The sequence below is a fragment of the Panthera onca genome, chromosome A3, assembly GCF_046562875.1.
Source record: "Panthera onca isolate mPanOnc1 chromosome A3, mPanOnc1 haplotype 2, whole genome shotgun sequence".
NCBI classification, from domain to species: Eukaryota; Metazoa; Chordata; class Mammalia; order Carnivora; family Felidae; genus Panthera; species Panthera onca.
The window spans coordinates 36208232-36233449 of record NC_138341.1 but is presented as its reverse complement, the minus strand read 5'-3'; the positions used below and the strand labels follow the sequence as shown (position 1 = coordinate 36233449).

General features: G+C 45.2%; 1 protein-coding gene across 1 annotated transcript in view; it reads right to left on the bottom strand.

Annotated features, from left to right (window-relative positions):
- The window catches only part of ACOXL (acyl-CoA oxidase like), a 338638-nt gene that overhangs the window by 301610 nt on the left and 11810 nt on the right, over window positions 1-25218 (bottom strand). The window contains 2 exon segments of the mRNA XM_078444739.2: window positions 8756-8839; window positions 21280-21376. Of these exon segments, the coding sequence (XP_078300865.2) occupies window positions 8756-8839; window positions 21280-21376 (181 nt within the window).

Sequence of the window (25218 nt, the reverse complement as noted above, 5' to 3'; positions counted from 1 at the left end):
GAGTTTATTTCTGTGTATGGTGAAATCAGGTGGTCCAGTTTGATTCTTTTCCACGTTGCTATCCAGTTTCCCGACCACCATTTGTTGAAGAGACTTTTTCCCATTGTATATTCATTCCTCCTTTGTCAAAGATTAACTGACCGTATAATTGTGGGTTTAATTTTTGGGTTTTCTGTTCAAGTCCATTGACCTACATCTCTATCTTTGTGCCAGTACCATACTGTTTTAATTACTACCGCTTTGGGGGCGCCTGGGTGGCTCAGTCGGTTAAGCAGCCGACTTCGGCTCAGGTCATGATCTCGCGGTCCGTGAGTTCGAGCCCCGCGTCGCGCTCTGTGCTGACAGCTCAGAGCCTGGAGCCTGTTTCAGATTCTGTGTCTCCCTCTCGCTGACCCTCCCCTGTTCATGCTCTGTCTCTCTCTGTCTCAAAAATAAATAAAACGTTACCAAAAAAAAAAAAATTTAATTACTACCGCTTTGTGATATAACTTGAAATCTGGAATTATGACACCACCAGTTTTGTCTGTCTTTCAAATGACCCTTCTGAATGTTCAGTCTGCCTTGTCTGCTCAAGGGCTAGCTTAGTGCCTGGTACGTAGAAGATGTGCAGCAAAGTATTTGTGCACTGACCCCAGGCACTGGCCCAGCCTGCAGAGGTGAGCCCGGCCATGAGCAACAGGAAAGCTGATGGAAGATGCAATGCTGCAAAACGAGCAGGAACTCAGCCTGGGATGAGATGAGACAGCTTGGGCTCGAAGCCCAGCTCTGCTACCCACTGGCTGTGGGACCTTGGACGAATAGCAATCCTTATTCCCACTTCCGACGAAAGCAGTGAGCGATGAGCGCCCCCCACTCTTACTGAGCCCTCAGCCTTCCGAGCACTGAGCTTCACACACACAAGCTCGCCGATTCCCACAACCACCCTGGGAAAAACACATTATCACCCCCACGTGACAGATAAGGACACTGAGCTTCCAGAGAGGGGACTGGCCAGCCCAAGGCTGCACCCTGAGATGGCGAGCAGGGCTGGGGTCCCCACCCAAGCTGCCTCATGCCTAATAGCACTTCCTAAGGTTGCTGCGAGAATTCAGTGACGGTCAACTGCCAAGTACTTTGGTCGTTTATAAACCCTGGGAAAGCGTTGCTGGCAAGGAGGAAGTGAAGGAGGGGAAAGATGAGGAGGAAGATGAGAAGGAAGGGTGACTGGAGTGAGGCCATTTGAAGGGAGCAGGGGACTGATGACAAAGACAGAAGAGCTCAGACAATGGCTGTGTTTGCAGGTTAGCACGCCTTCTCCTGCCCCAACCACACAGCCCCGGCTTTCCTCTGGGGAGCCCTCCTCCCCCATAATCAGTCCAAGTGGTTTGTGGCTGATGTTGACCTCCACCCCCAGCTCTAGGATAAGCCTGGGACCCAGGACTGGCCAATCTGCATAATATCATGGCCCTACGGGATGGCTTCAGCATAGACCCATGATCTGGATGGATCCAACCAGAGTGGGCTCTGGGACACATGGGTGGGCTAGTAGAGAAAAGCAGCTCTCTCTTTTTCAATGCAATGGACCTGGAAGAACGGAGGCCCAGTGCCGCTGGCCGCTCTTGCCTTCGCAAGAACTGGTATATGAAACCAACACATGGGGTCAAGGTGGGGAGAAGGAGAAAAGCAGAGACATGAGAGAGACCAGATGCCACACGTCCACCCCTGAACCCTGATGCACTCTGGACTCTTCAAATACAGCAGCCCCTAGGTACCTTTTCTTCCTGGGGTCGCTATAATTGAATGAGCCTTAGCAGACAAAGTAACCCCAGGGAAGACCTTGCAGGAAGGGAAATGGTGGGAACAGAATCTTGAGATGCTCCTGTCTGGGAACTGGCACCAGCCTCGGGCGAGAACTAGTCCCTGTCCTCCATGTGCATGGTCAGCCTGGCACTCGCTGTCTTAAAGGGCACTTCAGCTTTAACGGCCTGACCAGCTGAAACGCTCTGACATCATGACAGACAAATGTCATTAATAGCATCTGACATATGGAGTGCTTTCATTTGGAGAAGCATAAAGTGTCCTCAGAAACGCTCAACACTCTGATGACTCAGCACCCCCTCCACAGAACCATTGTGATACACTGCTAATTCCAGCCTGGAAAGATGCAATCGACCCAAATAGTAATGTTTCCCCCATAAGCCATCTTGGAAATCAAGTTAAAGAAAAATGTTTTTCTAAAACTAAAACAGATTGAATTCTCTACCCCTAAATCTCTCTGGCGGGTGGCTAATGCATTCTTTACAAATATAGTCCTTTTCTAGATTTTAAATCCTTTCCTCCTCTTTAGAAAACGGGGGTGGGGCAAATATTTCATCCACATGTTGAAAACCTCCATTCATTAAATGCCATTAGTAGGAGCACTGGGCTGGTGAGTGAAACCTGTAGGTTTGCAGAAACCGCAGCAGTTAACAGAGGCGGTGTCTGCATGACCCCAATCCACACAGTCACTTAAAATGGGGGGATTTTCCCTCATGGGCTGGACAGTGTGTTCCCAAAGCCACATTCTCTGAAACGCAGATAATCTGACCAAATGGGGCCGACGCAGGGGGAGCACCTGAGCATTCTATGCAGATGACTCCCTGGCTTTCAGCAGGTGCCTCTCGTGAGTGGCATGGATCCCAGCCCAGCCGGCAAGGAGGTGCCCACGCTGCGGCCACCGAGGTGAGTCCGAGAGCAGTGGTCAGACTACGGTGGTGAAGGGGGTGAGAAGCAGAGGCAATCAAGGTAGATTATGGAGACAGAGCTGATGGGCTGGATTTGGGAGAAGAAGGCAAGAGAGGGCTCCAGGTGACACCTGGGTTTTTGTCCCGAGTCTCCAGACGGATGGAGGCCCATTGCAGGGGTGGGGGATGCTTGCAGGAGCAGCCAGAGAGAAGGGAATGGATTCGCTAAGACAAGGACACAGAGATTGAATGAAGAAGGGCACTAAGCCATCATGAGGGCACAGGGCAAAGTGTCCTTTCAGAGAGCAGTGTCCACTGCTATCATCGTGCCCTGTGGGCACCCTGGCCTCCAGTCCACCTCGGTGGACAGGACCCAAAGAATTCCATTTGTTCTGAGAAGACCGAAGACAGCAGTGCTAAGGAAATGAGAAAAAGGGGAGGACACCTAACAAAAACTCTAAATCTGCGCGCACCTTGTGTTGTCTGGGAAAGCTCCCTCTTCTCCTTTCTCACTTATCTGGAGGAGGAAAAGGACAGCTACATCAGGGGCATGAGGTCATGACCACAACTTGTCCAGTGATGGCTGGCAGTAGCCTCTGGAGGCCACAACCAGAGCTTCCTGGGGGCTGGGAACTGCGGTCAGGACAGGCCGACAGGGTTCCAGAAGGGGGCTTCTTAACTTCCAAACGATGACTAGCAAGAAGTATAATCCCACCATGGCAGGGAAAGCTGGTGGGCTGGAGCTGGAACGCAGATCGACTTCACCTCAATCCACCAACGGAGCCACTACCTAGAAGACTGCCGGGAAGGGCTCTGGACCACATCTTTTTTTTTGGGGGGGGGGGGGGTACAGTCACCACCACTTATCGAACTCCTGCTACATGCCAGCCATGGCATGGAGCTCCTCATAGGCATCATCAATTTGAATCTGAACACAGCCTATGAATGGGCATTAGCAGGACCATCTTCACAGGAGAGAAAACCAAGGTCACCCATCATGAACTTAGATGTAGAAGGAGCATCCGTGAACTGTGACGGAGAGGTCCCAGAGACAGAAGGTAAACCCACGTCATTCTGACTGTCTCCGTGCCACGACGGACCAGGCAGGTTTGTCATGCAGGCCAGGAAGTCTGCCAGTGCTACAGCTGTGATTAGGCTAGGCCCTTCCTACACAGTACTCCAACAGTGGTTCTCCTAAAGAACCTTCGAGTGCATTTAGAGTCTTTTCGTTCCAAGAGCAAATGAGGCACTGCAGGTGTTTTTTCAGACAATGGTGACCCCAGAAAGGATAATGCTATGCGGACTGCATTAGGTTCTCCCCAGAATTCATGTGCTGAAGCCTTAATCCTCAATGTGATGGTAGAAGGATATGGGGTCTTTGGGAACCAATTAAGTTTAAATGAGGTCATGACAGTGGGGCCTTCATGATGGGATTAATGCCCTTATAAGAGATACCAGAGAGTGTTCTTTCTCTCTCTCTCTCTCTCTCTCTCTCTCTCTCTCTCTCTCTCCTTCTCTCTCTCTCTCTGCCCAGTTCCATTGTGAAGACAGCAAGAAGGCAGCCATCTATAGGGAGAGAGTCCTCACCAGGAATTGAATCAGCTGGACCTTGATCTTGCCAGCCTCCAGAACTGTGAGAAAATAAATTTCCGTGGTTTAAGCCACACGATCTATATATTTTATGAAGGCAGCCCAAGCAAACTAAGACAGATAGTGGGCTGGTTCAAATAAGGAAGAAGGGGAACAGTCGTGGGGAAGAAGAAAAGGCAGCATGTCACATTTCTTTGGGCCCTAGAATCCTTCCAGATTGCATCAATGTGTCTGGTACAAGACCTTGGGCTGGCTCCCAAGCTAAAGCAGGGATTCAAAGCCCTGAGTAAAGGAAGTCTTCCCCTGGCGCCTCTCACTTTCCCACCCCCCTCGCTGTGAGTCGCTCTCAGAACCAGCCTTGACCCTGCCAACACTTGGCTGTGTTAGTCCACCTATGTTTGTCCAAAGCGCTCAGGGACACCCACAGCCTTTAGATAGCACAGACATGGAGGGAGAGAGAAAAGGGGCCCAGGCCTGTGGGCACAGATGACTTAGATGAACCGACACTGACACGTCCTTGACATCAAGTTGACAGCCAGCTCATGGGAAGGTGTAAAAGGAAAGCAGGCAGAGGCCAGCAGCTGCCCTTGGGCTGGCCGAGAGATCTGGGGATGCCCTGATCAGCCCAGGGCTCACAGGAATTGTATTCCCAGCACATCACATCTCCCTCCACTGCCCACAGGAAAGACAGCCTTGGCCCTTTTGTGCTAGGCTCAGGGGCACAGTCTACATGTTCCTCTAGCTGTCTGGGAGATCCAAGCACAAGAAAAACAAGTCCACTGCAATGACTGATGTGTGGGAAGGCAAACAGGGTTAATGGTAACTTTTGTTAAGTTTTTAATGTTTCGTTTTTATTGTGGTACAATGCATTTAAGATAAAGTTTGCATTTTAACCATTTTTAAGTATACAGTTCAGCGGTATTAATTAGATTCACACTGTTGTGCAACCATTGCCACTATCTACCTCCATAACTGTTCATAACCCCAAACAAAAACTCTGTGCCAATGAACTCCCCATTTTCCTGTTCCTCCGGCCTCTGGTAACCCATGATCTACTTTCTGTCTCTGTGAATTTGCCTATTCAAGAATCTTCATGTGAGTGGAACCATCCAATATTTTTCCAGTTGTGTCTGGCTCCACACAGCGTCATGTTTTCGAAGTTCATCCAGGTTGTAATGGACCAGAAGTTCATCCCTTTTTATGGCTGAATAATATGCCGTCATGTGCATGGGCCATATTTTGTCTATCCATTCATGTGATGACAGACACTTGGTTTGTTTCCACCCTTTTAGCTGCTGTGAATAATGTTGTGATGAACTCCGGCATACAAGTATCTGTTGGAGTCCCTACTTTCGATTCTTTCGGGTGTATACCTAGGAATGGATTTCCTGAGTCATGTGATAATTCTATGTGTAACCCTTCCGGTAACCGTTTTGATGCTATGTATTCTGTAATCGTTTCATTCTCATGTCCTGATAATATATAACAAGAACGCAGGGGATGAGCTTCTTCAAGAAGTTTGCCCTCTAGTGGTGCTAAGAGACCTACAGCAATTAGACACACAGATAAATGGGTAAGTTCAAAGCGGGCACATGCTGTGATAGAAAACTGTAAGGTACAAAGGTATGAAGACAGATGACCACAAGTAGAGGGAATTAAACTGCAGGCTTGAAGGGAGCTTCCCTGCGTGGAGGACACGTGGGCTGGGGCTTGAAGAAGGAGCAGGTGTCAGGCAGGTGAAGGAGGGGAAAAAATCTATTCTAGGTGGTAGCAAGAGTGGTCCAAAGGTGGGTGACAGGAACAAAAGAATGTCAGGTCTCCTAGGGAGGAGGACAAAGTGATACAGCAGGTGTCTGGAGAAGTGAGTAGGGTCAAACCACATAAGGGCCCGTGGGCCATATTAAAAATAGGAGGGCTTCTCTAAAGCCTAAGGGGAAGGAGTTTTAAGCAGAGGAGTGGCATGATAAGAGAAGCATTTCTAAAGACCTGTTTCTTTAGATCTATTCAAATTTTCATCTAGGATACTCAGGAACCAAACTTTTGCGTGTGTTCATTCTATTTATTTGCGAGAGAAAAGAGAGTACGGGCAGGGAGGGGCAGAAAAAGAGGGAGGCAGAACCCCAGGCAGGCTCCGCACTGTCAGCACAGAGCCTGATGCGGGGCTCAAACCCACAAACCATGAGATCATGACCTGAGCCGAAATCAAGAGCCGGACACTTAACCAATTGAGCCACCCAGGCACCCCAGGAGTAAAACTTTTTTAAAAGCCTTTTGTTTTGGAAAATTTTAACCAAAATACAAGAGTATAATGAACTCAACAATGACCAGCTTGTGGTCCATTTTGCTGTGTCTTTTCCCCGATCCACTTTCCCATGCTACACCCCAGGTAATCCTGAAGTTTACATCCTGTCATTCCATCCCTAAATATATCCCATACACCTGTAAAAGGGACTCCTTCTGAAAATGTAACCCTAAAACCATTACCCACCTAAAAATATAATAATAATTCTTTAATATCACCAAATATCCAACGTTCAAATTTCCCCCACTGACACATAGTTTTGTTTTTCGGGTTTTTATTTTAGTTTGTTTGAACCAGAATCCAAAAAACGTCCACACATTGCAAGTGGTTGAAATGTTTCTTAAACCGCAGGCTGCCTCTCCCTTAGTTATTCAAACATCCCCTGTGCAATTCTATGCACTAGGATCCGTGCAAGACCCTAAAGCTGTCAAGGAGAGGGCTCCCCACCTAGAATGCTGGAATCGATGGTGATTTCTGCATGGTCACCCCTCACCACAGGCTTGCTGAAAAGAAGGCCGGTAGGGAGAAATACAGTAAAAACACAAAGTAAGGATCTTGAGTCTAGACCAGGGTCCCCTAGTATTTCTGAGAGGGAAATCCATCCGTTGTATCTCAGCTGGATTTCTTCCATCTGGAAGAAACAGCCAACCCATCCAGGAGGGAAGAGACCCTGCCTGGCTGAAATCACAGGGAAGCCATTCTCCCCCAAAGGGCCTAATGGTGGATGCCTTCACCACAGATGGCACTCACAAATTTCTTTGTTTTTAATTCCTACCCATTTTTAGGGGCATCGGGCTGGCTCAAAGAACACGCGACTCTTGATCTTGGAGTTGTGAGTTCAAGTCCCATGTGGGGTGTAGCGATTACTTTAAAACATAAAAATCTAAAAAACAAAAAATACAAATAACACAGTTCCTACCCATTTTTTAAATGTCTACACTGCAAAACAAAAATAACTGCCATTTTGGACTCACCAATGATTGACTTGGCTTCCTCTCTGTTCATTCTCTCTTTGTGTTCTAGGTATTTCTCCCCTTTGGGGACATCAGGACAGAATTTTTGGATGCAGGGATGTATTTTGAGGCGCAGTGGTGTCCAGGGAGGGAAAGGAGAGCATATACATATGCCACACAGATGACCCTCCGCTGGGGACTTCGGGGTACCATGAGGAGCCACAACCCTCACACTTCATGCATTATTCTGTTCACCTTTGGTGACCTGGGGACGTGCAAAGCAAGCCCACAGTGCAATGCCATTTTATTGCCCATTTGACCAGCAAAAATGGAGAAGCCTAAGAATTCCAAGTGTTGTAGTATATTCACGCAAAGGAATAGGAAAAATGGATGAACTTCCATCTGTATATCATTCTCAAAATGGCCAAACTAGAGAGACAGAGAATAGATTAGTAGTAGCCAAAGGACAGGGAGGGGGTGGAGACTGGGTGCAACCACAAACGGGTAGCACTAGACGTTTCTTTGTGGTCATAAAACAGTTCTAGATCTTGATTGGGGCGGTGGTGGTTGCATGAATCCACATATGGGACCAAACTGCATAGAACTACACACACACACACACACACACACACACACACACACACACGGGGTACATAAAAGCTAGTGAAATCTGAATAAGGTCTGTAGTCTAATACTGTACTAGTAGAGTACTATAGCAGGGTTGATTTCCTGGTTTTACATTGTGCTAAAAGCTAAAGAAGATGTCACCACCGAGGGAAGCTGGGTGAAGAGTTCATTTAACTCTCTTCTATTTTTGTAACTTCCTGTGAGCATTAGTATTTCAAAATAAAAAGATTAAAAAAAAAAAAAACAAATACGAATGCAGTGGCATGCTATAATACGGATCGATCTTAGTGATAATATTTAAGTGAAGAATCACGAATGATTATGAAAATTTAGCTTTATAACGGGTGAAAATGATTGACACGGTGCAGTAAAACTAAACAAACAAACAAACACGAAAGAAAAAACAAATACAAGGTTGAATATAATGGGTAGAGAGGAATCAGGGCGAGGGGTCGTAAGGCATACCATGTTGCGTCTATTCCAGTGAATAGACTGATACCTGTAGGGTTCCACTTTGTACCCCTTGCTGTTCAAAACTAGGTTACCAGCTCACCAAGGGTGGGGTGCCCAGAGCCTCTCACCTTTACTCCTGTGGCCATGTCCGCCATGGAAAGGACTTCTCCTATGGCCAGGCTCCGACTGACAAAATCCTTTGTGTTCTCTGCCTGAAAACGTGACAGACCCAACGTCAAGGTTTCCTTACGGTTTGAAATTAAGTAAATTAACATGTTAATTGAATTTAATATTTTTTTATAATAAACGTTATGTTACTTTCATAATAAAAATTCAACACAATGAAAGCAAATTTTTGATTAAGAATACTTCCCATGACCCTACTGAAATAAATGTGTTCATGCAATGTCTTAATGTGGCCGTCTGGTCTCTGACACATCAGAGGAGAGTCGACTGCACCCGCGTGGAGGCCAGGCTCCTGGCAGACTGCCCTCGGGCCTCGTGCTGCCTTGACCAAGTTTGTCCCTCGCGGCTCCCAGGAGCCTGACATCCCCCACGCTTCTGCCTAGCAACGCGGGGCGCCACGGCCTCTTGGAGCCAAGGGACGTTCCCACCAACAGGGGATGCCTGGCTCGGATCCCCGCGACAACCTTGATCTGAAGACAGAGGATCCGGAAGGTTTGGGAACACTGTGGACACAGAGAAAGCAATATTCTTCACTTTCCTTTCTAGATCTTCTCAGGGCTTTGATAAATAAAACGCAATGAGGTCCCGGTCCCCCTTCACTGCCCTCCTCTCTCTCGCTGTACACAACAGCCACAAATCCCAAAGTTCCATGAACACACTTCACCAGCCAGATAGGAGACAGGGCAGAACCCCTGTCGCTGTTTTATTTTTAAAATTCACAGGGCACCTGGGTGGCTCAGTGGGTTAAGCGCCGGACTCTTGGTTTCTGCTCAGATCATGAACTCGAGGTCTGTAATGAGTTCGAGCCCCGCATGGGGCTCTGTGCTGACAGCCCAGGGCTCGCTTGGGATTGTGTCTCCCTCTCTCTCTCTCTCTGCCCCTCCCTTGCTTGCTCTCTATCTCTCTCTCAAAATAAGTAAAAATAAACTCTAAAAAAATTCAGAAGCAGGCAGCATTTCCTTAGACGGTGGTTGGCCCCTGGGTGTGCAAATTGCAATTATCCATTGTTGGAATTAATGCTAGCCTTCCTTAATTCTCCAGTCTCTCCTGAGACCCAACCAACAGCGCTGGAGCTTGTTGCTTATTGCGTACATGTGTGTATACACGTGTGGTGTGTGCGCCTGTGTGGACATGTGCCTGAAAACTGCCCCACCAGCATCAGGATGGTAACCAACCTTCCCAGGGTGACTCTCAGTTTCCACAACGGCTTATGCTTTTTCCCCAGAATACACTAGGTTTTCCCCTCTTGTAGCTTTCTGCGATGTTTCTCTCGAGCATTATTAATTTTATCAAACAGCAAAACTGTCAAGATTTATGACTCTCACACTGGCTCCAACCCAATGCATCTTGTATTGATTAGGTCTTAAAATATCTCCAGGCTCGAGCATGAACCATTGCACGGCTCCAGCTTCAGCTCACACTGGAGAGTTAGTTACCAGCAAATAAGAAATTAAAAAAAAAAAAAACAAAAAACCGTGGCAGGGATTCGCGGACTTTCTCTAAGGGCCCATGTGTCCTCTGTCCTGTGGATCTTCACAACTCTCCGTAAGAGGCTAAGAAGGACAGGAAGTACAGAGCTCATATCACAGAGAGAAAAGTCCGGGCTCAGGAGATCAAAAGACTCGTCCAACCAGGGTCACCTAGTAAGTGGGAAAGCAAGGGCCAGGGACAAGATCTTCACATTCCCCATGTGAACATCTGGTGCCCACCCCTCACTATTAAGCTTACAGAAGCCCCAGGACCCGGGTGATCTTTCTGAGAGTCACCCCACCCTACATCATTACAACAAACCCTTCCTCACATTAACCCGCCTGCTCTATTTTCGCCAAACCTAAACCATCAGGAGTAAGTAAATCCCTCAGAATCTCCGACTCTTCACAGCTTTCTTCATAGTTCATTCCTTCCATTGATACTGTTGATGCAAGAGCATGCCTTTGTCATTAGCGCTGTGCAAGTGGTCGTTTGTGCTCACGAGTTCGAAATCGATTCAATCACGTTTGCTAAAGAATCAACCCCAAACTCAGCCATCTTGGTGCATTCTGAATTATTTATGATGATTATTTTCCTTCCCCAGTCTCTGCACGAGTCAGCAATCTTTGTTATTAGATCTGATGGGCAATGCCAATAGCAGTTTGCCATTAATCCTGTGATGGTGATTTAAGCATTCATTTGGATTGGTCTATTTTAAGACGTCAGGAAAAGCTCCAGAACTAAGACTAGGCTTAATTTGATGGACTGCCTCACTGACATATATTTTAAACATCTTTTCCACACATAAACTCTTTCTTTTCTTCCATTCTTTCATTTCTGATTCATTTATTATTCTTAATTAAAGAATGTCTAATACAGACAAGGCCCCCCCTCTCATTCGACTGACAACATAATGTTGTCTGTACTGATAATGATCAATAAATAATCAACATGTGGGGCACCCAGGTGGCTCTGTCGGCTAAGCATCCAACTCTTGATCTTGACTCAGGTCATGATCTCATGGTTTGTGGGTTCAAGCCCCATGTTGGGCTCTGCGCTGACAGTGTGGAACCTATTTACATTTCTGCATAATAGATGGTCTCAAATGGAAGGAAGGTAGTTTCCTCTAAAATATTCCCCATTTCTTTGTAGACCACTTGATGTATCAGACCTTTGTGATGCAATATTCTGTTGTAAATCAAGTTCCACAAAAATGTACATTTTTGGTTTTACAAGTCCAGACAGTCTCCAAAGACATATTTTTCTTCTTCAACTAAAATCAGCTTGATTCAGCACTGCTTGAGCTGTCTTTTCTCTGATATTAAATGACCCTCACCACCCCCTTTATAACGCATCTGCAACCCCAGTTAGGTGCCCAGACAAGGGTACCGGACAGAAAGAGGTTCCTGACATCAGTTTTCTATTATCAGTGCCCAAACTGGTATATTTGCTGCTTCTACCTTCTGGTTTCAATTTTCTATTTTAGTTATGTCTTCTCAGTCTTGTTGAATACATGTCCTTTGTTATAATTAGCCTTGAATTGTTTTAGAAAGAGAAAGAGCTAGAGTAGAATACACAAACAAAATAAATGGGCTTCAGGGATTCAGTCATCCGGGGCCTGCTCTCAATGCGACTCTTGCCTACTGGGCTAACCGGTCCTCAGCCCTCCCTTGAAAAGAGATCCCAAGTCCGGCCACTTCTTAACATCTCCCATCACCATCTTGTGCCTGGACTGTCCTAAAAAGCCCCTCAGCTGGCCTCCCTGCTTCTACTCTGCTCCAAACTTCAGACATTATGATATTTTTTTATTATTAAGGTAAAATTTACATATAGTGAAATGCCCAGAGCTTGAGCCCATGAGTTCTGGTCAGTTATCTACCTATATAACCATCATGCCAATTAAGATTATAGAATGTTTCCATCTGCCCCAGAAAGAGCCCTCATACCCCTTTTCAGAGTCCCTACCCCTACAGGCAACCACTGTTCTCGTGTTATTATCTATTAACCTTGCCTGTTGTTTAATTTACATAAATTGAATCATACAGGATGTACCTTTTTTGTGTCTGTCTTCTTTCATGCAAATAAGGCATCTCTGTTTGTGTGTTAGTAGTTCTTTCTTACGACTCAGTAGTTTTCCATCTATGAATATGCCACAGTTTGTCCAATCTCCTATTGATGAACATTGGTGTTCTTTCCAGTTTGGGGTGATTCAAACTGTAAAAGTCTTGTAGAAGTCTTTTTGTAGACATATGTTCCCATTTCTTTTGTCAAGTCCCAGGAACGCAATCGCCAGGTTAAAGGGTAGGTTTGTGTTTAGCATCGTAAATAGCTGCCAAAGGGTTTTTCAAAACGGTTATACCATTTCACACTGCTATCAACAACATAGGAGACGTCTGGTTTCGGCACATCCTCATCGGTACTATGCAGCTTTTCCATTTTTAGCTCTTCTGGAGGGAATGAAATGTCATCACAGTATGGTTTAAATATGCATTTCTCAGATGACTACAGATCCTAAGCGTATCTGTACATGCTTATTGGCCATTTGTATACTTCCATAAAGTGTCTATTCAAGTCCTTTGCCCATTTTTTAAATTGGGTTATCTGGGAGTGCCTGGGTGCCTCAGCTGGCTAAGCATCCGACTTCAGCTCAGCTCATGAACTCACAGTTTGTGAGTTCGAGCCCCGGACCAGGATCTGTGTTGACAATGAGGAGCCTGCTTAGGATTCTCTGTTTTCTTCTCTCTCTGCCCCTCCCCTGCTGTGTCTTGAACTCACAAACCTCAAGATCATGACCTGAGGCAAAGTCAGACACTTAACTGACTAAGCCACCCAGGTGCCCCGAAAACAGCAAACATTTTGAAATTATCAGGTTATATCTCCTTTGTTCCCATAATAAAATCATAAAAATGTCCTTCTGTTCTCAGTACCATTCTATCCTCAGGAGTTCCCAACGCTAGAACTGATTCACTAAACAAATATTTATTGAACATCTCATATGTGTCATATCCTGAACTAGGTCCTGGAAATGTGACCATAAATAAGACCAATCTCTGCTGTCTAAAAATTTACATAGTTGGGGCACCTGGGTGGTTTCCCTGGTTAAGCATCTGACTTCAGCTCAGGTCATGATCTCACGGTTCATGAGTTCGAGCTCCACGCCAGGCTCTGTGTTGACAGCTCAGAGCCTGGAGTCTACTTCAGATTCTGTGTCTCCTTCTCTCTCTGCCCCTCCCCTGCTCATGTGTTCTCTCTCTCTCTCTCTCAAAAATAAATAAACATTAAAAAAATTAAATTGGGTTTTTTGTCCTTTTATCATCGAGCGCTAGGAATTCTTTATGTAACATAGGTACAAATCCTTTGTATCTGGACATAATTTTTTCAAATATATCCATTGCAGATATCTTTTCCTAGTTTGTGGATTGCCCCTTTATTCTCTTAATGATGGCTTTCGATGAAAAACAGTCTTCGATTTTGATAAAGACCAATTTATCAGTTTTTTCTTTGACATGTTTAGCATTTGGGGTGGGGGAGGGTCCTCTCTAAGAAACCTCTGCCCACCCTAGGCCCGAAGGACATTTCTCCTTTGTTCTTTTGCAAACTTTGTAATTTTAGAATTTATGTTTAGGTGTATAATACGTCTCAAATTATTTTTGTGTGTACTATGAGATAGGGATCAAGGTAAACTTTTTTCTACATATTTATCTACTTGTTCCAGCACCATTAAAGAAAAGGCTTTTCTTTTCCCCTTGAATTGCCCTGGCAACATTGTTAAAAAATCCATCGTCATATATGTATGGGCTTATTTCAGGATTCTCCATAATGTCCCATTAATCTACTTGTCTGTCCTTATACCAATACAACGTCATCTTGAGTAGCTTTATAATAAGTCTTGAAATATGTAATGAAGGTCCTCCACAGGTGTCCTCTTTCAGGACTGCTTTCATGATTACAGATCTTTCACATTTCCGTATATGTTTTCTGAATCAACTGGTAAACTTTGATCAAGGCACTATACTATTTTAAAAATAAGCATCATGCGGTGCTGCCCCCGCCTCTCCCTTCCCCTACCTCCCACCCAACATTATGAAAACCCTCCAATGACTCCAGTTACTTTTGCAAGAAAATCCAACCTTCTGACCATGGCCTCCCCATCTGGTTCTTTTTATTCTCTGCTGGCTCCTTAGTCTCTGCTGATTCTCTGGGGGAGCCACACAGTAGGGTAGGGTGCTTGAGGAGAGTGCTGGGAGAATCCTGCGACAAAGGCCGTGCGTAACCACTGTACTTCTGTTCTCCCCAGGGGCCTTGACTACTCCAGGAAAGCCCAATGTCAGGAACAATGAAAGGTGCCGTGCCCACGGCTCTGTCTAAGGAGATTTATCTCCTTTCGCAACAACATCAGTGTGGTATTCTGACAGTTTAGGATTTTCCAGATTCTTGCGTTAAATTTAATGCCTCTTCTCTTCGCAGCACACGCTTCCTTACCAAATTCCTAGCTGCTTTGGAAATTTTGTGTTTGTCATTAATGTTATGACACAGCTTATCAGCATTGATGGCATGTAATGATGAACGTGTCATACTGATGACTGGCTTAAAAGGCACGAGCTTACTTTCATGTTAATGCAAAGTCTCTTTATAGTTTACATTAATTTTAGTGTAAAACAGTTTTCTACATGTTTGCAACACGAAAGATCATGTTGCCCGTGAAGAGAGACAGTTTTGCTTCTTTTCCAGTTTACCATGTTTGATTTTTTTTTTATTGTTCCCAATCATTTTATTACTCACCATGTTTGATTTTTATCTGCAGCGTCTACAACCATCTGACATATGAATTTACTTGTTGATTCTTTTATTGTCTGCCTCCTCCCAGGCTAAAATATAAGCTCCATAAAAACAAGTGATTTTGGGGGCGCCTGGGTGGCTCAGTCGGTTAAGCGTCCGACTTCAGCTCAGGTCACGATCTCGCAGTTTGTGAGTTCGAGCCCCGCGTCGGGCTCTGGGCTGATGGCTCAGAGCCTGGAGCCTGCTTCTGATTCTGTGTCTCCCTCTCTCTCTGCCCCTTCCCCGTTCATGCTCTGTCTCTCTCTGTCCCAAAAATAAATAAACGTTAAAAAAAAAAAATTTTTTTTTAAAAAACAAGTGATTTTGGTCTGCTTTGTTCACTGCCTCTTGAACAATGCCTGGCTCATAGTAGGTGTTCAATAAATAGTTGTAAAACGAGTGAATCGCCTCACCTGCCACAGAGAAGGGACTTAGCAAATCACAGCAAGTAATAACTATTGTTATTTTAACATGATATTTCACCGTAAGAATAATAATTAAGCCCCAAAATAAGTTTTCATTGTGTCAAATTGTCTACAGTGCAATAAATAAAGAACACTGGGATTCCGGCTGCTCTGGAGTCCCTGGGTGGATCCCAACTCACTCCTGGCATCTTCTCTCAAATAATTCCTGTGGCCATCATAGATGACAACTCACTTTAAGTGCCAATCTACACAGAGGAACTTCTGTAAACAGGCCACTCTGTCTTGTCATCTCTGCTCAAATCCTCCACAGCATCCCTTGTGGCCAGGGCTGGCCTGGCCAGACTGCTGGCCAAGTGGCCAGGGTCCAAGTCTGTAAAGCTGGAGCTGGGACAGGGCCTCCTGCCAAAGGCAGCACACAAGACTGAGAGCCAGGGGCAGCCTGTCACAGCCCACTAGGAAGAGCCTGGGTTCCAGTACAAACAGAAGCCAGAGGGCCAAGGGCAGAGCTAAGGCTAGAGTGTTAGAGCCAAGAGCTCAAAGCAGGCCAAGAACCAGTACAGGGAAGGGGGTGGGGGGGCAGAGGTGTGTACTTGGTCATGGTCTGCAGGACCTATCAGGGCTGGCACTGGTGTCTATGGGCAGCAGGGCAGGCCTGAGTAGGATGGGCTGGTGTAAAGGGCCTGTGGCAGAGTAGACATCCTCACCTTCACGGAATATTCTCTACTGAGCTCTTTCTCCACAACACACCTGTGGATTCTGCGTAACTTGCTGGGAAAGGCTACTCCTTTTCTCGGGGGTTAATTAGGAATGCAATCACTCTTCCCATTCCTAAATACCTTCTAAGGTGAGCTGATCTCAGAGTCTTACTCCATTTTAGATATGATTGCCCACCTGGTATTTCTTTAAAAACAAAGACAGGGGCGCCTGGGTGTCTCAGTCTATTGAGCGTCCGACTTCGGCTCAGGTCATGATCTCGCGGTCTGTGAGTTCGAGCCCCACGTCGGGCTCTGTGCCGACAGCTGGAGCCTGGAGCCTGCTTCGGATTCTGTGTCTCCCTCTCTCTCTGCCCCTCCCCCACTCACACTCTGTCTCTCTCTGTCTCAGAAGTAAACATTTAAAAAAAATTTTTTTAATAAAAAAAAAAAGACAAAAACCATCTTAAACCTAGACTAAAATTCTGACCGAAATAATTATACTATGATAAATACAAATATAAAGCCACTAATCTCCTGCCAGTTCCCCTTCAAACTGATCTGAGAGTGGACTTCCTGAGACGACAGTGGATGGTTTTAGATCAGTGGTTCTCAAACTTTATGGTCTCTGGACCCCTTTACATTCTTAAAAATTATTGAGGATTCCAAAGAGCTTTTGTTTATGCAGGTTATGTCTATCAAGATACCATACTAGTAATGCAAACTGAGAGGTTAAAAATTTTTTATTCATTTAAAAATAATAATACTATACCCATTACATGTAACTGACATGATTCTTATGAGAAATCACCATAACTGGGACACCTGGGTGGCTCAGTCAGCTGAACATCTGATTCTTGACTTCAACCCAGGTCATGATCTCATGGTTCATGGGATAGAGCCCCCAGTCGAGCTCCACACTGTTAGTGCTTGGGACTCCCTCTCCCTCTCTCTCTGCCCCTCCCCTGCTCGTACTCTCTGTCTCTCTCAAAACAAATAAACGTTTTTTTAAAAACCTTTAAAAAGGGGCGCCTGGGTGGCTCAGTCAGTTAAAGTCCTGACTTTTGGTTTCGGCTCAGGCCATGATGTCACAGTTCATGAGTTCAAGCCCCACATTGGGCTCCATGCTGATGGTGTGGAGTCTGCTTGGGATTCTCTCTCTCTGCCCCTCCCCTGCGCAATCTCTCTTTCTCTCTCTCAATCTCTAAATAAATAAAGTTACAAAGAAAGAAAGAAAGAGAACATTAAAAAAATAAAGAACTCCCAAACCAAAAAAATCAGTGAGAAGAATGACGTTGTTTTATATTTTTACAAATTATTTTAGCATCTGGCTTAACGAAAGACAGCTAAACTCTCATATTTGCTTCTGCGCTCAGTCTGCTGCCATATGTTGTTTTGGTTGAAGGTTATGATGAAAATCTGGTGTCACACACACGTAGTTGGACATCTACTTTTCAGGTAGTACCTGAAAGGGTCTTGGGTACCCCCACGGGTCCTCAGACCATACTTCCAGAGCCACGGGTTTAAATAATAATGACGCTGCCATGCCCAACACCCATGTGGGTCATGGGGATGAGGACAAGCAGAACTCGGGATGAGAGAGAAGATGTTGGGGTGGGGGAGGCAACGCAGGCATGGAATGGGTACTCCATTATTCAAATATCTGCCCTCACTCCTCACTCCTGTTAGCCAGGAACAGCTTGATCCCCACTGTCTTCCTCCTGGGGAAAGGAAACATTGGGACAGAGCATTCCTATAAGTCAGCCCTGAAACATGACTGGCAGAGACCAAGTGCTGAATGGGAACAATTTGGGGTAGACAGCAGAGTCTTGGGAAAGAAGGATAAGAGAGCAGTACTCAAGCCAGGATACACACTGGACCACTTGGGAAATTTAAATACTGATTGATTGAGTGAAAGCCTGGACGGCAGGAGTTTGGAAAGTTCCCCCAGACAATTCTAATGTGCGGCCAGGGATAAGAACGGCCAGGTTTAAGTGGGCTCAAAAAGCAGACCAGCTGGGTTCAAATCTGTGTTCCACTCATTACATATACAACTTAGTAGATGTATAACCTCGGGCCAATTACCCGTCTTCAATTTACTCATCTGTAAACTGGAAACACCATTATGGATGTTGTGGATATTAAGTGAGATCATCCATTTAAAGTTCTTGGTGCTGTGACTGGCATTAAATACGTACTCAGTAAGTCTGAGCTGTCATTATTGGGTATGGTGATTTTGGTGCAGGCCGTCAGCCTCAGTCGACCCCAGTTTCAGTGTTCCCATAAAGTAGATCTCCCGCCTAGGTCCTCTGTCTCCCCAACTCTGGAAATACAGGGAGTCGGTGGCTTCCCCCACCCAGGATTTCCACAGGGGAAGAAGAGGACAGTTGGCTTAGGGCCACAAATGTGGCATCACCAGAAACAGGCACGTGAGAAGTCAGCGAGGTGCAACGATGTTCACATTGTATGTGTGCAGACACACTCTGTAGTCAGACTCGGATATTGTTTTTTCCTTTTGAAATTATTAGGACATCTCAAATCTACTGCAGATGGCAGAGGGGAAAACACAGAGTGGAAACATTTTAATGGCTTATTCTTGGCCGGTGGCCTGTCCATAGAGACCTGGAACGAATGAGACTCACTCCTCATTTGTCCTCAAGAACATCATCATTACACATTCCACACAGCATTCTGCCTTGGAGCTCATCGGATCATCCACAAAAGTTAACAGCAACACGAAACGGGGGCCAGGGAAGGATGGAAAGACCTGGAAAGCTCTCTGAACAGGCAGTATAGCCATGACTCAATATTTTTATTAAGAGGCAGAATGAATCATGTAACACTCCTTCTAGAATTACTGGACGTGGACAGCTCCTCCAGCTGTTTACAGGGCAGAATTTGAGAGCCTTCAAAAATAGATGTGCCGCTGAGTTTCGTGACATCCACCCAAAGAGATGAGCCTGCTGTGCTGATGACCGACTAGTTTAATTTCCTTCAGGTTCATTGGCTTTTGCGAATTCGCACAGAGAAAAGCGCCAAATGGGCCGAAGTAAGTCACAGAAATGAACCGGAGGGATTGTCTGGGACCAATCCTGTGGCTCCTGGAGGAATAAACCTAATCAACCAGGACAGGGTTGTCCAGGCTGCCCAAGACCACGGAAGGAGCCACTCAAACAGCAAGATAATTGGATCCAGGGATCAACAGCTTCGGCAGGAGCAAGATTACACAGGCTAATCCTTCAGACTCAGTAGGATGAGCGGCAATTAGTAAACTTCATTAAGGGATCAACTGTCACATCCGGTCTTGAATACTGACACTGAGTGAGGCTATAGACATATTGGACTGATTAAGAGGAGACTGACCACGTGTCAAGATTTCACCTTCCATCTAGCCCCATGCCAGATGCACTGGAGACCAGACTCTCACTCATACAGTGGCTGAAATCGAAGAGGGTTGGGGTCTTTTGCTTTTTGTCTTTTTTCTTTGCCGGTTATATTCACAGCTCTGAACGTATGCTCAACTGAGAGGCAGTTTACTAGCTTAAAATCCACTTTGCCAAACTGCTTGGTATGAAATGATTTTTCAGGCTTTGCAAGCATGCTTCCCTCTGTTATGTGGGCATTTTCTTTCCACATGCTGTCCTTCTAAGTGTGCCCTTGTCACCTCGGAGGTGGCTACAGTACTCCCACAGGGGGTGCCAAAGCTCTACCTTTTGACAAGATGATCCTGGGTCTGTCCTTGCTCAGGACAGCCAACCACAGGGGGTGGCAGGGTGGTGATCTATTCACCTCAGGTCCCCCACTGGCTCTGATCCACATTTCACAGAAACAAGCCTTCAATGGCCTCCAGAATGGGGAAGACCTCCATCCCCTCGGTCCTCAGACTCCCCTCCACAGCTTGCACTGGGCAGGAAAGAGCCAGGCTCACTGCAGGATAGGTTCCTGAAGCTTATTCCTCATTCAAGCCCCTTTCCTAGGGTCTCACTAGGAGTTTTGTTTTGTTTTGTTTTGTTTTGTTTAATGAAAGTGTTAGGTTTAAGGAAGCTATGGAGTTGAATGAAATGGATGGAAATCAATTTTTTTAATATTTTTTTTGAGAGATAGTGCAAGCGGGGGGCGGGGGGGGGAGGGGCAGAGAGAGAGGGAGACCAAGGATCCGAAGTGGGATCTTGCACAGCCAGTAGAGAGCCCCACTTGGGGCTCAAACTCATGAACCCTGAGATCACGACCTGAGCCGAAGTCAGATCCTTAACCAACTGAGCCACCCAGGCGCCCCTGGAAATCAATTTAAACTCGGCTAAAACATACAGCTCCTAATGTTCACTTCATGAAGGAGTTCTCTAATCACATATTCTTTATTTCCTTCTTTCTTTTTAATGAGGCTAAATTGACTAAAATAATTTCACTGAGTTTAGAATGGCAATGTTCAGACAAACAAGACTCATACATTTTGGACAAGTCTAACTGCTTTAAAAGCCTATCAAATTAGTTCATTGCATTTCTCAGATATTTGAATTTATGCCCCAAATTACATTTCTTTTGCAAACAAATATGTCATTACTTCTGCTGAGTCCCCAATTCCCTAGCCTGTGATCTTCAGAGACGTGAATGTGTGGGCCAAGGGAAGGAGATCAATTAGGTTATGGGGGAGTGGGGCAGGAAAAAAGGGCTGAAAGGGCACCTGGGTGGCTCAGTTGTTTACATGTCTGACTTCCACTCAGGTCATGATTTCATGGATCGTGAATTCATGCCCGCACTGGGCTCTGTGCTGACAGCATGGAGCCTGCTTCGGATTTGCTGTCTCCCTCTCTGCCCCTTCCCACTCCCACTCTCTCTCTCTCTCTCTCTCAAAAATAAATTAAAAAACATTAAAGAAAGAAAGAAAAAAGGGGCTGAAGAAGGCATTTCCCCATACCAATGACAGTTTTCCCTGGGACAAAATAAACATCCTTCCACGTGTCACAGAAGTAAACAACAAAAATAAAAATATTTTTCTTTCTCTTTCTGTCTCTCTCTGTCTCACTCATATACACATCACAGCAAAATAACAATGAAACATACCTGTTCCTGAATTGCACGTTTTAACAGAGGTAGACCCATGACAAACTGCACTCTCTGAAATGTCAAAGCTCCCGTTTCATCCAGACTTAAATCATACCTGTGAAGAACAGATACAAAATGAGTGTTAAGGCACTGACTTGGTGACTCTGAGTAGAGCCTTTGGACCAAGGGATGTGACAGAGCAGACAGCTTTGTTACACCTCTTCCCTCTCTTACGTGATACTGCAGGTCAAAGGAGGCCAGCTATGTGTGTAACACAGACCATGTATTCAATATAGTGGGGTACAAATGGAATGAAAGACAGAAGGATTTCCTGACAGGGTGACTTTAAAACAAGACTCCAGCATCCCCTCTTCAGGTGCAAAAGATTTTCATGTACCCAAAATGACTCAAGAGCAGCTACTAGGGAGAGGGGAGGAGAAGAGAGTGACCTGTGTGGTACAAGGGGTGGACTGTACTGGCCATGAGGACTGTCACTTAGAGTTTCCTTCAAGAGAACCCAGAGTCGGGAGCAGTTTCCAAACAAGCTCCAGCTGCCATACCTTGGAAGTAGTAGTGGCATTCACCCCAGGCTACTTTCCTCTTGCCTGCTCCTAGCTATGATTGAGTAGGGTAACGTTCTAGATCAAGGCCATTATTGCCCAACAGGCAACTTATGTCAGGAGACCCCCCTCTGACACTGGCCCACTGAGACTTTCTTATAACTGCACTGTGCCCTTCTCTCTCATTCCACAGTGTCATCCCTGCCTGCACACACTCTGAAGCTTCTCTCCACCTCCTCCAGCTCCCTTACATTATCTTTCACAGACCCCAGCCCCTCCCATAAGTCACCCACTCATCTAGTCCCATCCTGGCATTTGCTTCTTCTCAACAAACCTAAACTGACACAGAGGGGGAGATTCCACTCTTCCATCTAAAATGTTTAAATGCAAAGCATAACCTGAGCCTGGAAGAAACCTCATTCAGGTTTGACCCTTGGCTCTGTGTGACCAACATCAAGTGACCTGGCTTCCTAGTACCTCCATCCTCCCATCTGGAAGATGGGAATGATAATTGCACATAACTCAGAGGATTGTCACCTCAAATGCTTATCCCAGTTCCCAGTGCTTGCATATATATATAGTAAGTGCTCAATAGTATTAACTCCATTCATACCCTTAGTTACCACCCTACCCCCCCCCCCCCAAACTCTGTTAGATCCATTTTTACAGTCTCAGCACCCAACCCAAGGCCTGGCCACACTATGCCCCATTAAACTTATTTTCTTCCTATAGTTTCATGACCAGATCCTGGAGACAGCGTTCCCATGTATGTCCCAAAAGGCATGCCAAATACATATACTATCCCTATATAAATTTCATTCCTAACAAGAAATACAAACTGCATGGGTACAGGGTCCAAGTCTTGAACTGTCTAGCCCTCTGGACCGGCACAGTGTCTCACATTTCCTAAATACCTGCTGGTTGATTGCCTCAGACCAAACAAGAACCAATCTGATTATCTTGACTTTCTCCCATCCATTCAGCTGGCGGTAACAAAAAATTCAAGGGGACCCACCATTCATTCTGGAATGTAAAATAAATGCCAACACTCACCCCCCAGAATGCCAGATGGACACAGAAACTCCCCAACAGAAGAATCTTCTCTTTTTCTTTTTATGAGTCAGCTAGCAGACCTGATCTGAAAACCACTAGTGAGGATTTCAGTATACGCATTACTGCATTCAATCAACATTTTCCCTCAGGAGAACAGAAAACAAAAGTTCCATTTTCAATGAAACTAGGAGTCAGGAAAAAATCTCCAGATACTCACATAGAGGTAATACCTGCTAATGCATCTGAATTGATGCAGGATTTGGGCAGGAGGAGGTGGAAAGAAGAACCACAGAAAGAGATATCACAGCACAAGGGCCAAATGGTGGCAAATCTTAAAACACACTGGCAAAAATGCGCTTCCTAATGTAAGACGTACACACTGAGATGTTTAACCTGGAGCTTTAATCTGGAAGAGCAAGATAAGGATGGCAATGAGCTAGCAGGTAAGAAGGCTCGCTGGTCCCTGAGCCAGGTTTAGGGTCCGGGCGGTGTGCAGAATCACAGGGACAGGCCATGTTTTAAAGAAGCAGTCTATCTCTGTGGCAGCAAGGAAGGGAAAAGGTTCTATGTTATGAAAAGGGACAACCCTGAACCACCATCCCAACTTCTCCTGCTCCCCAACCCTGAAACCTCTTAGAATAACCAGGCCAGGGGTACCTGGGTGGTTGGTTAAGTGTCTGACTCTTGATTTCAGCTCAGGTCATGATCTCATGGTTTTGTGGGTTTGAGCCCCACATCGGGCTCTGCGCACTGACCATGTGGGGCCTGCTTGGGATTCTCCCTCTCTCCCTCTCTCTCTGCCCCTCCCCTACTCGTGTTCTCTCTGACTCTCTCAAAATAAATAAATAAACTTTAAAAAAAGATAAAAGCAAAGCAAAGAAAGCAGCAAAAATGAACTAGTGGGACCTCATCAAAATAAAAAGCTTCTACACAGCGAAGGAAACAATCAGCAAAACTAAAAGGCAACTGACAGAATGGGAGAAGATATCTGCAAATGACATATCAGATAAAGGGTTACTATCCAAAATCTATAAAGAATTTATCAAACTCAACACCCAAAAAACAAATAATCCAGTGAAGAAATGGGCAAAAGACATCAATAGACACTTCTCCAAAGAAGACATCCAGATGGCCAACCGACACATGAAAAAATGCTCAGCATCACTCATCATCAGGGAAATGCAAATCAAAACCGCAATGAGATACCACCTCACACCTATCAGAATGGCTAACATTAACAACTCGGGCAACAACAGATGTTGGTGAGGATGCGGAAAAAGAGGATCTCTTTTGCATTGTTGGTGGCAATGCAAGCTGGTGCAGCCACTCTGGAAAACAGTATGGAGGTTCCTCAAAAAACTAAAAATAGAACTACCCTACGACCCAGCAATTGCACTACTAGGCATTTATCCACGGGATACAGGTGTGCTGTTTCGCAGGGACACATGCACCCCCATGTTTATAGCAGCACTATCAACAATAGCCAAAGTATGGAAAGAGCCCAAATGTCCATCAATGGATGAATGGATAAAGAAAATGTGGTATACACACACACACACACACACACACAATGGAGTATTACTTGGCAATCAAAAAGAATGAAATCTTGCCATTTGCAACTATGTGGATGGAACTGGAGGGTATTATGCTAGGTGAAATTAGTCAGTCAGAGAAAGACAAAAATCATATGACTTCACTCCTATGAAGACTTTAAGAGACAAAACAGATGAACATAAGGGAAGGGAAACAAAAATAATATAAAAACAGGGAGGGGGACAAAACAGAAGAGACTCATAAATGTGGAGAACAAACTGAGGGTTGCTGGAGGGGTTGTGGGAGGGGGCATGGGCTAAATGGGTAAGGGGCATTAAGGAATCTACTCCTGAAATCATTGTTGCACTATATGCTAACTAATTTGGATGTAAATTTTAAAAAACAATTAAATAAATAAAATAAGAAAAGAAAAGAATAGAAAAGAAAAGGTCAGGCCAGCAATCATCCAATTGTATTCAAGTAATCCAATTACAAGTAATAAAAAGATACTAGCATAGAATTGATACAATGATCCTATAAGAAAAGTGGAGAAAAAGAGCAGCAAATCCATTAACAAGGCAAAACACTACCAGAAAAAAGGTCTGGTCAAAAAATTGTGACCAAATATTATCTGTATGTTAAGTGGAACCAGTGGTGTAATAAAGCCAGCTTAAATCAGTTCATGGGATGCAACTGTTAGATGTTAAAGAATTTTTGTGAACTGGTTTTTAAACACAGCCATTATCAAAAATTAACTTATATGAAGTTACACTTCAATAAATTACATTTATAAATAAAGGCAATAAAGACT